Source organism: Nothoprocta perdicaria, unplaced genomic scaffold (assembly GCF_003342845.1).
Source record: "Nothoprocta perdicaria isolate Ctin4 unplaced genomic scaffold, notPer1 scaffold_115, whole genome shotgun sequence".
NCBI classification, from domain to species: Eukaryota; Metazoa; Chordata; class Aves; order Tinamiformes; family Tinamidae; genus Nothoprocta; species Nothoprocta perdicaria.
The window spans coordinates 1,808,042-1,823,272 of NW_020454261.1; the positions used below are offsets into that span (position 1 = coordinate 1,808,042).

Below are 15,231 nucleotides of genomic sequence, written 5' to 3' on the forward strand. Positions count from 1 at the left end.
CCTATCCCTCCTCTCTTTAGGCAAAATGCAGTGCTATAGTTGTGTTTGAGCCCTGGTGAAAGACAAATTTAAGGCTGAAGGGTAGAAACAGAAGGGAAGGCCTCAAAATTGCTTTTATTTCCACATTTTTTTCAGTAGGTTTAGGTCAGCCAGATTCATTGTTTGAATCTAAATGTGCTGGATAGAAACCTAGCAAATTTCTCCTCTGTTTCAGGCTATTCAAATTTTGCCTAAGCAGAACAAATTCTAAACTCAAACATATCCGAATTCAAATACCCATTTTGAGTCTACAAATAACAAATCTCTTACTCTAGAAAGAGTCACTATAAACCAATATGTACAAAGTCCATTGCAAAGAGAGAGCTAAAATGTGATAGGAGAAGATTTATGGAGATAACTAGAAAAGGTTTAGAATATTCCTGACAAAGATCTGACGTTTCTTAGCTCTGGTCATGTTTACAGCTGATGGCTAGAGTCCAATATATTTGCACAAAGGAGATACCAAAGATGTGGTAAGTAGCTTATATGAGAGCTGTGGGTATAGTTTCCTAGCAGTAATCATGTTTTTAAGAAATACCCTAAAAACAGTTTAAGTTCAGGGGAAAATATGTTTGGCAGGAAAGATAGACATAAGTTGGAGTGYATATGTAATCAGCTGAGATTAGAAAAAGGTACAAAAACCATATGAGTTACAGATGCCAAAAAGTAAGATATCTAAGTGCACAACATTGCTTGTGTAATGTCTAAACCTACATGGTTTTAAACCTCATTTTCTTTTACAGGAGTACTCTGATTTTTTGCCCTAATTCAGTTATGATAGCTCCAGTAAATCTGACAGCATTTTAAACACAATATCTATATAAATGTTAATTCTTTCTAATCAGTTAGTCCAAGTTATGGGAGAATGACTTTTCTTAAGTATGAGGATAAATTAACAGAATTTGCTTTAAACTCTATTGCCTACTAAAATTAATCTAGATAACASAGAAATATAATGAGTGTATGAAATTCTGAAAATGGACTGGAAGTCTCACAGAAGAGTATACAGTAATGTGGATTTCACTTATTAGTATGATTGCTAAATACCATCAGACTCTCAGAATTAAGGAGACAGGGAGAACAGCATTCTAGAGAAATAAATGGGCTAAAAAGATAATAAATAAACTAGGAGGCTGTAGTTAGAAGAGTTTTTCTTGTGAAACATATCTGAACTGTTATATGTAAGAGTTACATGCACAAAATGATGAYATTTATCGTTGTAAATTGTGTTACAAAAATTCTTAAAATAGTAAAGATATTAGAATGAATTGTTCTGTGATTGAGTGTACTGAATTAAGATGAATTAGGTATTAATTTCCCTTGACAGTTTCTGTGTGGTAGTATTAGCTTTGACAGTAATCTGATGCTACCAGAGATACTATACGATCATGCCTTGAGTGCAGCCTCTGTCTATGAAAATACACAGACAGCCACTTTGTTTTAGAAGAACAAAGTATGCTCATAGATACACTCAGGATGCCCTGATGTCAATAAAGCCAAGGCCAAGCTATACATTACCRTAAAGGAGAACTAGCCAAAAGAGTCAAGAGAGCTACTCAAGAGAGCTGGGATATAAGTTATGGCACAAGTCATCTCACTGCAGAGCTGTGACCTATGTTTATTTAGATGAATAACACCTTGAGATCCACTGATTGCATTGACCAGTTTTCCACTGGCTCTCCTTAAACACAGACTAGGAGCATTGACAGCTACAGTTACGGGAGATGAATTTCTTCAGTCTTGTACACKACAGCAATATCCTGCAACAGTCTTCCTCCTTTCCAAAGCCAAATGACTGAGATCCTCTTGGAAACTGATAGTGTCCATCTGTATCTATCTCAAATACACATAGACAGTATATATGCAGATATAGCCTACCAGTTCTACAGACCTAGCCTTACTCAGCTTGAAATGATGTCAAAATAAGGGCTTCAAAAGGTCATAAGAGTATGGGAAGTCAAGACTCAGATCTGAGGACACTCAACATGGGTTATTATTTTGGACTGCCAAACTCCAGGTTCGAGATCTAGCACTGCTGAATTATGTAGAAATGTATTAAATGGAAAGGTATTATATAGAAAACTTCTCAAGACCTAAGTCAAGGAGATAAATCTGAAATCCAACCTAACCCAATTAGATTCCTGAGAAACCATGGCTATGTATCTGCTGAATATAGATATATAAATAATAAAACTCTTCCATTGTAGCTGAATTGAACATTAATGTATGTCTCTATTATTGAAGACAGCTTGAGATAAATGAAAAATTAAGACTTCACACATCTCTGAGGATGAATCCGGTTATCAGCTCTATTATGGTCTCAGCATGCCAATGGCATCAAGTATAGCAGAAGACACAATCAAGATTAGAGCTGTAGGAACAATCAAACACAATACTCTCTTCTGTCCAAGAACTGTCTCAAAAGTGGGATATCTGGCTTTGATTCTCTATTCCTTCAAAAAGAGTTTCAAGACCACATATTTTTCTTTCCAAGGATTCCCTTACTCTTAATTTCAATGATGATTTAAAATGTAGCTTTGCCTTCTCTCTTTCTGGTGTACGATTATAAACCAAGATTCTTGAAGCCAGAAGAAAATATTATGAAAAAAAGATGCGAATGTTTAAATGAAGAATAATTTTGAAACATCTTTTTCTTTCCTCAGGCCAGTGGAAAACTGTCATATATAAGATTAGCACAGAAGTCCACACTAGTATGATATGTTGGCCCATGTGAGCATATAGAAAGTTTACAGCAAGAGATTAATCATAATTCTAGGCATCTCAGATGGAGAAGATGAATCACTACAAGGCTGGCAGTGTAAGTTAATAACTTCATAAGGATAATTACAGCAGAATTATGACATTAATTTATGTCACAAAGTAATTTTGCAAACTCAGTATTTCAAAGAATGAAAACTACTGAGCAGATTCTTAAATTCAGTGATGAACTTCCCTGTCAAGGAGGAATATGAATGGATCAAATATTTATCCTGCAAGAGACAAATATAAACTGAGATAAAATTTGGCAGCTCCCATACTGAAAAGATGACTGTTTTCTTTAACACACAAATCAAGGCATATTATCTGGGAAGATTCCTTAAGATCCTTAATAAAATATTTTATGATCATTTAAGTTATAGTTTCTTCCAATATGTTTCCAGAAATCCCCTAAAGAGTCTGCTCAGCAAAGTATTCAAATATATACTTAAGCAAATGCATAATTCCATGCCATTATTCTCTAAATCCTACCTAATTTTGTGATACTTTGTTCTCATATCATCTCGTATGCTCTTACCTTGACTTAATTTTTTACTGGAACTTAGGAGTATGAGGTTATTTTATCTTTCTTTGTCYTCAAACATCCACATCTATTATTTTAGGTTTGCTTAGCTATTGACCCTGCTCATTTAAAAGTCAAGCTTTTTAAAGACTGAGAACAGTTTTTGAAGCACATAAGCACAATGAAGGACATTGAAGTTCATAATTTGCCTTCTTTAACTCTGCCAGTGAGCTCATGGATGGATATAAGAATTGCCAGAAAATATCCACCTTACTCTATTTTTTTCTCTCTCAAAAGGGACAGTTATAAGTGCTCTTTCCTAAAATATCTTACTAGCTTCTAGCAAACAACCTTAAAGGGTATTCCTGAGGCCAAAGTTGCATCATTTTTGAAACAATAACAAAAACAACAAAAAAAGTCCTTGTATCTGCTGATTCTTGTAAGAATCTATCTAATCTTTCTTTGAAATTTTCTATATTTACAGGTTCTTCATCATTTCRTGATAGTAAGGTCTACAAAGAACTTGTGAATTGAAAGAGAAACACAAGACTGCTGTGTAATGCAGGAAACCAGAAAATGAGACAGCTGCAGGCAAGGTGGTTCTGTGATTCCTTTTCTCCTCATTAAAATGGCTCTAGATGCTCTCATGACAATTAACAGAGATGAAAATGTACGGACAGAAAATGTCATGTTGTTGGCAAAGCAGTGATTAGTAGCAAAAAATCTTGAAAAAAAAAATCCATTAATAAGATCCGTACATACAGAGGAAAAAATATATAAATAGCAGCTAACAAAATTTAAGTATTTTGGATGTGTGTGTAGAGACAGACTGTAGAAAAGCAAACCGATTTACTAATAGCAGAGAAATATAGTGCATAACGAACAGCCGAAGGCAAGCATTAGTTTGGGTGCATTCACAACTAACAACTGTAATGCTTCAGTATGAAGCCTCCTGCCTGCACCTGTTCAGCATTTTGGTATTCTGAGACACAAGCGTAGTGAACCAAGATCTACAGGAATGATTCAAGAAATACTGCTGCAATTTTACAATATAATAAGCTTCTTATTTCTTACATAAGTACTGTGTTTTCAAGATCATCCTACAGCAGAAACACATCAAAAYAGTAGAAATCACCTCACAACTTTGTGCCTCTGTGCACTCAGAGTATACAACTCTGTGCCTACTGTGGCCCTTGCTCTACTATGGGTCAACTGGGACCATGGACMTTATTTTAGCAGTAGTAGATGTTCATCTGGATATGCCATGAATCTAGAAAATTGGCCATGTTCCTGATACACTTTCTTYCTGTTGTCAATATTTAACAATAGACAAAAACATCAATTGATGGGTTTTGCTGCATTATATAAGACAGGCACAGAGGCCACTGCAGTGTCACATAGTCTTCACCTGGGCAGGGAGTTGTCATTTGTCACACAACAGAGGTGGCATTCAACACAGCCTGCTTGTTGATTGCTCCCCCTGGGTAGGTCATACCTATCATTAGGAACTAAGTGCAGCTACACACTAGTGTGTACAAACAAAAACAAAACTCTGCTTCACAGTCCAATACCAGTCTCTCCTCTGTAGAAAGAAACACTGTAATAAGCCTGGATCATGTTTTACTTCAACACTGGAAGCAACAAGCCATACCAGGTCATTTTGACAAGCCAAAGTTCCCACGTATCTCAGTGGGGGTTCTGCTTAAAAACATAATAGTGTAATGTCAATACATGCTGCTGTCTCTCACACCTAAGTGTGAAATTGTAGATAATGTGGTACAAAAGCAGATAACAAGGAAAAGGAAAGATGCATAAATATTTTCATACACTGGGGAACAAGTAGATTTTCTTGGCTTATTTCAAAGCAAACTTAGAAATGCTATCTCATTGGTGTCCCAAAAGTGCCTTCAGACTTAGAGCAATACATTTCTGTATTTACCTGGAAGAAGGAAGTAAGCTTTGGATAGCGGTGATAAATACAAGAACAATAAATGCGCACACCAAGTTTGATTTGAATACCTCGTCCCGCATTTGAGAGTACTGCAATAAAAAAAAAAAAGAAAAGAAAAAGGAAATCAGCTTGGAACCCATACAATGGTTTCATAAAGACTGATGCATTTAGGAGTCTTTGGGGGAAATTAGCAGAAATAGATTAATAAATATGAGTTTTTTAATGAAAGACAACAAAATTAACAAATAAGCTGATAGAATACTTTATCCAAGTAAGCAAAACTATGTAATTTTCATCTGTAATACAATTTTGTTTTATTTACTTTCCTCTTTTTTTCCAAAGCATCACCATTAAAAAGAACTAGTAGGTGCTAGAGATGCAGACTGCTGAGCAGAGCATTAAATATTTAATAGTTTGACCATAGGAAGCATTTGTTTTCTCCCCTGAGGGCTAACACTAAAGCCAGCAGGGACTACCTGCATGCATGACATGTCAGAAAGGTCTTCTTGCTTGCCAGGCTATGGCCATTCTGATTTATTTTTACTTTTATTTTTCTAAAAAACATCCAGTTGGGGACATTTTTTTCAGCTGTTAAAAAAGCTGAAATGGGAGTTACCTGGGGAATGGAGTGACTTGGATATGTCCAATAAAAGTGGATCAGTTAAAGTGGAAACATTACCCAAATCCTCAGCTGGTATAAATCACTGCTGATTCACTCCAATTTCAGTTATTTACAGAAGATGGAAGTTTTCTGCCATAAATTTATTACTGAAAACCTCTTTTCCCAATGATGGCACTGAATTTTCTCTGCCTGATACAAAAAAAAAAAAGGCACAAGCCCTGCACCAGTCATTTTTCGTCTGCAGTCTCTTCTGCACCGTGTTTAATCTTTGGCAGTTTGGAGGGAGAAAAGAGTTAGATATAAAGAACAGCAAGGATATTAGAGTCAGATATCTAATATCACCATCTTTCTCAAGGAATTTGTAAATAAGAAAAACCAAAGTTGCAAATGTCTAGAATGAATTTAATTGAGAAAAATGGAAATTGGCTAAGAACCATATCAAGAACAGGTATTGAGAATGTTCTGCCCTGACCTCCTGCATCTTAGAGCTAAACTGCTTCAATAGGATGATCGTATGCAGACTTAAACTATAGTTACTTTATGCACCCTCAATAGGGGCTTCATCTTGGCTGTAAGCAGACTATAGCTCTTGAAATGAGAAAAGTGATTTTCTCTTCCCTGCTCCCATTTACTGTGAATAAAAGTGTTTCTTTYCTGGCCTTTTCTTGTTTTAGTCCATCCTCTGCCACTTTCAGCAGCACTATGACTTTGATGTGATTTTTGATGCTGCTCACAGGCAACTCCATTTAAATTGTTGTTGAGAGCATGGACGGACTGAACCCAATACCATGGGCAGGAGAATAGCACTGCATCARTCTGCTTAAGGAAAAAAAGAAAATGAATTAAACTACAGAAGGTTCTACTTGTTCATCAGCTTACTTACCAGGGGCAGACTCCTACCTTTCACACCAGGAGGGRAGTAGAGGTTTGAAGCAAGATGAGGTGAGTTCAATTTAGCTGGAGTTATCAACAGCAATGACATAATGGTTGTATATCTGAGAACTGCCTCGTTCAGATAAGGTCAGCTGCTTTCTGTAAACGTGAACTGCTCCTCCTCCTAAATATCTTTTTTTTTTTTTTTTTTTTTTTTTTAACTTTTCAAGAATCTAGTGATGTTTCATTTTTTTTTTCCCCAAAAAGTGTTTCATAGTTTAGGCAAGAAGAATTATTAAAGGCAGCTTTGTCTGCTTGTGTTACGTGGCTCTAGGTTTTGGTGCAAAGAGAACTAAAAGGAAAAAGAAAGGTATTTTTCTTAAAATATAACATTAAATCTCAACTACTGCTTAGGGAAATTGAAGTAAATTAATTGAGTGAAATACAAACATGGAATTACCTGCTGTTTGGAGTGTTATGTCAAAAGGATAAATGCCCTGGTCTAATCAGTAGCAATGTTGCAATGAGAAATGGTCATTAACATCTCTAAGGTAGTACCAGTACTGATGATAAATGTATCACTTCTTTAGCCATTTCCATGTTTAAAGTCCTTTCAGTCATTAAGAAACAGATTAAGCCTTGAGGCTCTTCCGCAAGTGTGGGAGGCACATAGCTACACTGAGCTAAGTGGAGCAGGAATAAGGATCATAGCATGACCTACTTTGCAGTCGAAGTAGTGATGTCCCACAGACCTACCTGAGCCGCTGTGACTTGATCACAGCCCATGGCAGAATGTCCACAGCAGCAGGGAGRGCAATGAAGGCTCACCCTGCTTCCCAAGAGAGTTGAGCCATTTCTCTTGGAATCCATGCTCCTGTGGTTTATCCATGCACAGCCAGCTAGCCTAGAGTTAGCTTGAGTCAAGAGAGCATAATCCAGCCCGTTCATGCTGATCATCCCTCATCTCCCATGACTCCTCAGAAGAGGAGCACTGGGCAACTGGGCATCCAGCASGCTTAAGTAGTGCTATGTAAAGTGAATCAGAAGAAGACACAGCATTCAGGTCCCTACTGTCTTTAATGGGTAGAGGCTATATTTCAAACATCTTCAGAATGTTCTGGGGCAGCTCTCCCTTATTTCCTGCCTAAGAATAATCATTCACTTAGACCACTATGAAGAAGGGAAGACCAGTTTAATTCCTGTGTTATATGTACACCTAGAGACAGTGACTGGACATCAGGGATGAAGGCTGTCAACTTTATCCTCACTGGTGTGCTTTGACTTAAGTTGGACCTGCTGGGTGGAAGAGGAATTGTCTTATGATTTTTTTTCTCCATAGCAATGGTGCTCACACACACACACACACAAAAAAAAAAAAAAAAAAAGCTGAAGAGCAGGGCTGGGCCTGCTGGGCTGGGCTCTGTATTAGGAATCCAAGGCAGGAATACAGATGAAGGAACTCTTGAGGAGAGGATAGCTCAGATGTCCAGACCCAGGTTCCCAGTGACAAAGATGATGATGAATGGACCCAGAATGGACCCAAAGCCTGGCAACCCAAGCTGCTAGGAATTTCTGTATTGAAGAAATTAGGTGAGGCCTATATGTGCAAGGATACAATAAGTAGAAAGGGGAAGATTTGATTCCTAGTTGTTTAATTTCAATCAGTTACATCCTTCAAAATTTCTGAAAAAGAGGAACTTAAAAGTTCCAGGTCTAGCTTTGGACTTMAGACAATCTTTAGTAAGAAACTGAAAACTCTTTTTGGTATTTGCAGTGGGTTCTCCTCACAGAAAAGACGCAACACTTCACCTCTAAGTCCAGTCAGATTAGGGATCCCAATAAATATAGAAAGGCTTAGAATATCTTTATAAAAATCTTTAGACTGGAAACTTTCCTTAATAAAAGCTCTTCCAGAATGCAAAATTCCTTGTTCTACTACCCTGCTTTATCCTCTGAGAAGGTTCTGATATCCCGATAGAGGTATCCTCTATCATGGTTCTGATACGACCAAGTCACTACTACTGAAGTGGTATCAGATTTTCTTTATATGCTATTATATGTACAGAAACTTCCTGGGCAATTTCACACTACTATGAGAAGTGTTTCCATCATGTCTCATTTGCTTTCTCCACCTACATCCTAATTGTGAAAAAAACCTTTAGCAAATTTGAGACTATTTTATAGATATCTTTCCCCATACTCATTTTTAACCTGTATCTCACTGGTTAACATTTGATATCTTTCTTGGAATCTAAATCAAACCAGGTAAGAATTTTGTACAAATTCTTAGAGAAATCATTGAGTTCTTACAAAATTTATGTGGAATTATACACGTTACCAAAAAGATGATAACATCTGTAATTGCTTATTGCTGACTCTACATATCCCAGGAAGGACATAAGGGCAATGAGTTAAAGGAGGAGTAAGAAGTTATACTAGTGTCTTAAACTGTTATAAAGCAAGAAATACACTAAATTGCCTAATAGTTATTGGCATCCTGATTTTTTTTTAATATTTTATAGTCCTAAAAAAAGCAATTCAGCAAATTTACTGTTAGTGTAGTTTTGCAATTGTTCTTTAATGAAAAGAAACTTTACCATTTATGGAATCAACAGAAGTCTAGCATGACGCTTTACATCCCTTCAAGCCATTAAAGAAGATGTACAACCATAGTGCACAATAGCCCTTTTATTTATGCAGGAGGAAGAAATACAGCRTATTGTTTATATGATTACTTTTCTGTGGCTACAGGTATATACTGCTAACGCAGTTCTGATTGAACTAGTTTAACAGCAAGATACTCTTTGGTAGGAAGCTTGGCTATGAGCTCTGTCTGTTCCATTTATGAAACAAATGTAAGTTGAGGGAGAAAAGTATTTACAGGTAAGAGAAAAAATCATCAAGCAGAGGCCAGTGCTGCCTAAAAGCATGATGACTAAATGTGACCACATCTGATTTTACATTACAGAACTTATTTTACTTCAGAGTTACCTCTGACTTGCAGTAGCCACTGTGCTGAACTGCAGATGACAGGCAGCAAATGAAAACGTGGCAAAAAAGCAGTGTGAGTTGGGAGGCCAATAGATGTGTGCTGTCTGTTTGCTCAGCAGCACTGCAGGGAGCAGCTCAGGATGCTGATGTAGAAGGTCATGGTAAGCAGTTGCAAAATGTTAATGACTGTAAGAAAGCATAATTTCAGACTGAAAGGTTAGAGTTGGAGAGGGCAAAGGAAAAGGCTTCTGAAATAGCTTTATGAAACTCCAGTTTAAATCTGAGTTTGTTTTGTTTTCTTTTCTAAATGGGCAGGAGGAAGGGAGAAAATGATAGTAACATACGATCACATAGAATAAATAATTATCTGCTATAAAAAAACCCCACAATTCTCCCATTATTTTTTCATGATTGCCTTTAGACTGTGATTTAACACTAAGGCTACCAGGTCAAACCAGGCACCGACAAACAAGAAGAGAAGGGAGGGATGTATCCCACATTTTCCCATGAGATATTATCCCTACCTATAAACCAGAGCACACAGTGATTTGAATCATTTGCCCTTAACCATTCCTAGGCATCTAGGGGCATTCTCTGTCCTTTGCTGAGCACACCTGGGGTGGCTTTGGCACTCTGAACACAAACAAGAAGGCTGCTGGAGGCAGATACCCAAAGGGCAATATGCCAATGGAGCAGGGCAAATAAAACAGGGTTTTCTACTTTTAATTCTGCACAATACTTAAATCTATACCAGTTTAGAAGGCAAGAAAAAATTGAATCTGCTTTATTGAACGATTTTCGTGTTTGTGCTGCCTGTGCTTGCCAACTGAGGTAAGAACCTAAGGAAATATGAAGCAAATGTAGCACYTTTGAAGTATTACAACATACCTTGGCATTGTAAATACCATAATCAGAAGAAGATGCATCATAAATGGCAAAATGTTGACTTTTTGAAAGACTTTTTGACCTTCAGATGTAATTCAAAACTTCATTAATATTTCAGATCTGACCTATGTAATGTGACTGATTAAATTTTGGGCTTTTTTTTTCCTTTTGCATTTTATTTTAATGAGCTCCAACCCTTTCTGCCTAGATTTTACTTGTGGTTGTAAAATCTGAATGGATAATAAAGTATATATTCTGGACAATCCTCATCACCCCAGGCCCATGTTCAGGCCTTTTTTATATTAGACAGTAACTTAAGACTGGGATCATTTTTCAGTAGTTTGCTCACTCAGTAAATTGTTTAAAAGCAAAGTAAGTTTTATAACCCCCATACTCACCATTCCCCACTTTCTAAGTTGCTTACATTTTAGTCTAGAACTTTTTGCTTCAGAACTTGAGTCTTGAAAAAATTCATGATAGTCATGACTTGGACCTTTCAGTATTTTTTTTTTCAAGAATATCTTTCTTTAGCTGCAGGTTAACACTGGGTTTCTAACAGTTTGGCGTACTGAATGAGATATTATCTTCATATCTCCTGTTGCAGCAGGAATGTCTCATTCAGCTTTAGAAATTCTAACGTATTAAAATTAAGTTCTAATTTAATATCGTATTTTTTCTTAGGGGGAAAATTGCTTTTCTCCCTCTCTTCTAAAGGTTACTTTTCTTTTTCTTCTGTAGGACTACTAGTAAAATAAAAGGATTATTTCAAGCATAATTTTTCCTTTCTACTGGGCTTCACGAAACTGTCTCAATTGATACCACCCAAGAACTGGTTTCCCATAACTCAAGTATTTATTCAGAGGAGATTGGAGTGACGATGGAGAAGTGGGCCCCATGGCTGTAGTCTCTGACGTTTTTCTTTATTTTTCATCTAAGTGCACACCTCAGCACAAAACTGCTATTACTGCATTTTAATAAGCATTGAAATAATTTGAAATCTGTGCAGAAATCTGTGCTCTAGTGTGGTTGTTTTTCAAGGGAAACTTTCCTTTTCAACTTAACACTTAAATCTGAAGATAGACTCGGACGGGAATTAGTGATATCATGCTGCTGTTGAGAAACAGCAGATATAAACAATAGATATAAAGATATCTATATCTTTATAGATAGAAACAGATATAAACAAAAGATATAAACAATATTTACCTCTTAGAAGCAGATGTTAAAAAGGATATCCAAAACAAAGAGTTGACAGATTAATTTTGACTAGAAATAAAAATAGTAGGTGACTAGAGGACATCAGATGGATCTACTGCTAAATGAAAATAACATATCTATATAAATATATATATATTGATTAGACATGTCAGTTTATTAATATGCTTACTCACTCTTTGTGTTAAAGCAACCTGTCATTTGAAGAAAAACCTCCCTATACCAGAAAGCAAATGAAAACTGGCAAATGATTTTTGTTGTTTTCAGAAGCAGAGTTTGCTCAGTGTAGGGGTTTTCCAACAGTGCAATTTAATCACTGAAATAGTATAACATCTACATCACAAAGCTATCTGTTAATGACCTCCAGCTCAATCACTTATGAAACTTCTGAAAACTTTGGAAACAAAATAAAAAAGAAGAACAAAACAAAACCAGAAAAAAAAGACAATGCAAAGCTAGAACCTCGAGCTTCTCTATTTCATTGGACATTTATTACAATTTGAGTTGCAAATAATGCAGCTATCAAGACCCAGCTACCTTATGCTCCAGGCTGGAGTCTTTAAACATCAGTGAAAAAGGCTTGATATGCTCTCTTCTCAATTTATCTCCACTCCGTAAGTCGATGGTGTGCTCTATTCGCTTGTTAATTTCCTCAGGCCCAGACTGGACATGCAAAGCTTGTGCAAGATGGTTTGGAAGCAGATTTATTGAATTTCTTGTTAGGGCAGCCAGAGTCTAGGGGAAAGCACATGCAAACAGAATAAACCTGCTGGTCCCCTTAGGTTAAAAATGCAATGTTTTAGTTCATGTCGCATTGCAAACCATTACAGCATTCATGCAATTCATCCAATGAAATCTACAGTCGTGTAAAATAATGTCTGTTCCACTAAACACATACAGTACATAAAGTGGGGTATTTTAATGTCCTGTTTTTTTACGGACGAGGAGGTTTGCTGATGCACTGAAAGCTAGGAATACTTTTCCCCTTCCAGATTATTCTGATTAATTATTAAAACATGCATGAGGGGAGTACACACTAAAATCACAGCAGGGTATCTAAGTCTATGGTGTGTTTTAACAACTAAGAATGAAAGCTACAGAAACAGAAGTCGCAAGCAAAACAGAAGAAAAGATGTTTTCCTTGACACTAAAGTTCCTGGATGTGCATAGTTAAGGAACAGATCATTTCAGCAGGAGTGAAGAAGATGTCATTTCTGATTATTTCAGTGTGAGTTTTCAGATAATACACTCTTCTTCACTACTGATATGTTTCAGTGAGTCTAGATTACAGTTAGACATTGTAATTTAACTGTAATTCATATTATTTTTAAATGTCACCCCCATTACATTATTCCTTTGATTCTTTCATTGATTACTCAAAAAAAAAAAAAAAAAAAAAAAAAAACCCAAAACCAAAACAAAACAAAACAGAAAAGGGTTCTTGAACGTTCTTGCATTCTTGCACAGTTTTGCAAAGGAAAGCTAGTGGAAATAAATAAAGGATGCTTCATCTTCAGGAAGGAAGCAGAGATTGTTTTCATAAAAAGAATAGCTCAATCATGTTTCATGGTACTGTTTCATGATACAAACCACAGTCAAGCAATTAGCTGAATGGGAAAATAAACTAGGATATTCCCAAGAGTTAAGAAATGTTAATGAATGAAAAGAATATAAACCTTCATACATCACAGCAGAATACACTTTAAAATTTATTATGGACAAATGCACGCTTTTGAATTGGTAAAATTATCCTGTAGCTCCTTGCTGGAAAGATCTTCTACTATGTTTGGCCATTTCTGGGAATAGGAGACTGGAATAAAATCCTGGTTTTCCCTGTAAAGCTAGTTCTTATGGATCATGGGATTACATGCAGTCAATGAGAGACAGACGTTTCCCATGTTAGTATTCACAGTACAGTCAGCAAGTACCTTCTAACAAATCTTGGAGTGCACATTAAAGCACAGGAGTGTTTGGGTATACGCTGTCAAACATCCATCAATAACTTTAACATGATTAAAGTCCCAGGACTCCATTAACACAAAGAAGGTGATTCTTTTTTTCTCATATGTTATATTTGGAAGGGTAAAATAAGAACCAAATATGTAGACAGAACAAGGATATCAGGAATGAAATATCCTCCTGTTGGAGGAAAATTCAATCTACTCATAAGCTTCAGTAGGAAAAGATCTTCACACATTTGGCAAATGGCTCTACTCAGGTCACCCCATCTTCCTTCCAAAAAACATGTATTAACAATGTTTGGAAAGAGAACAATTAAAGTAATCTTTCCCATAAAAAAAATTCAGATACCCTTGAATCTATATTTTAGCCTTGAAGTTAAAATGGAAATTCTAAGGTAAAAGCAAGACCCAAAGAAACAATCCACTGAGCCAAATAGAAAAATACTGTGGTACTACTGACTAAAGCACTATTGACACTTCTCTTTTAAACTGACCTGTACAGAAAAGCTGTTATCAGTATGTGAGGCTGAAAGCTCACAAAAAGGTCTCAAATTACTAGATCACTTCAGATGCTGATATGTGCATTAATTCCTCAGAATAAATTCATACTACTATATCTCAACTGGTACTTAAAGTCTTAGTTAGACATTGTTTTTCACATGAGAGGAATGATCTCAATTAATCCTAATAAGTGATTTATTTTGTTCAAATAATTTTTGCTGAATGTATGAACTGGTTTACATTTGATGGTGAATGAACATGCCATAATATCACTTCTGTGGCAATGGTGCCACTGGTATTGGTACAAAAATGGACTCTGAAGATGCATTTTTGTTTGAGAAAAGCAAGAGGAAATTCATATTTTAGTTTGATGGAGTCTCTCCCTCACACCCATACATACACTTAAATACACTTAAGACAACTTCTTTCCTGTAATCAATAGTAAGGGTAAAAAAAGAATGTCATGCATGTTATTGGCCCAAGAATATGTTACAATCAAATGCTTCTCTATCTCATCCTTCATTCTGCACCTTTAAAGACTATGTTATGTCTGCATAAATACAGATTGTCTTTTTTACTTCTACATTTTTGTGAGCAGCTGTATGGAAGATATTATTGTGTCTCTTGTAAAGAACCAAATTCTGCCCTTCTTATTAGTTTTCCTATGTACTTGAAACTCTAAGGGAAGGCTGTGGAACATGCATAGGAAGGGCAGAACTGGATTTGGATGGCTTTGGTCATAGCACTTGAAGGAAAAGTATTATGTACACAACCCTTTTACAGARCTACAGATGCCAGTGTTAGTATTTTTTTTAGTTAAACTTTATTTTCCTACTTTGGGTATCCTGACTAACTCCTGGATTTTTTAATAATAATTATTCTGTGAAATTGAATTGTAAAAATTTTCTCAGAT

The 15,231-nt window shown here is 36.1% G+C and overlaps 1 protein-coding gene across 2 annotated transcripts in view; it reads right to left on the reverse strand.

Moving 5' to 3' along the window:
- ADCY8 (adenylate cyclase 8) overlaps nt 1–15,231 on the reverse strand; it is a 121,620-nt gene that overhangs the window by 27,157 nt on the left and 79,232 nt on the right. The window contains exons 8-9 of one of the 2 annotated variants that reach the window (XM_026053435.1): nt 12,394–12,591; nt 5,259–5,359 (exon numbers count right to left, since the gene is read on the reverse strand). In XM_026053435.1, coding sequence (XP_025909220.1) covers nt 5,259–5,359; nt 12,394–12,591 — 299 coding nt within the window. The remainder of the gene's footprint in view (nt 1–5,258; nt 5,360–12,393; nt 12,592–15,231) is intronic. The other variant, XM_026053436.1, reaches the window with a different exon arrangement.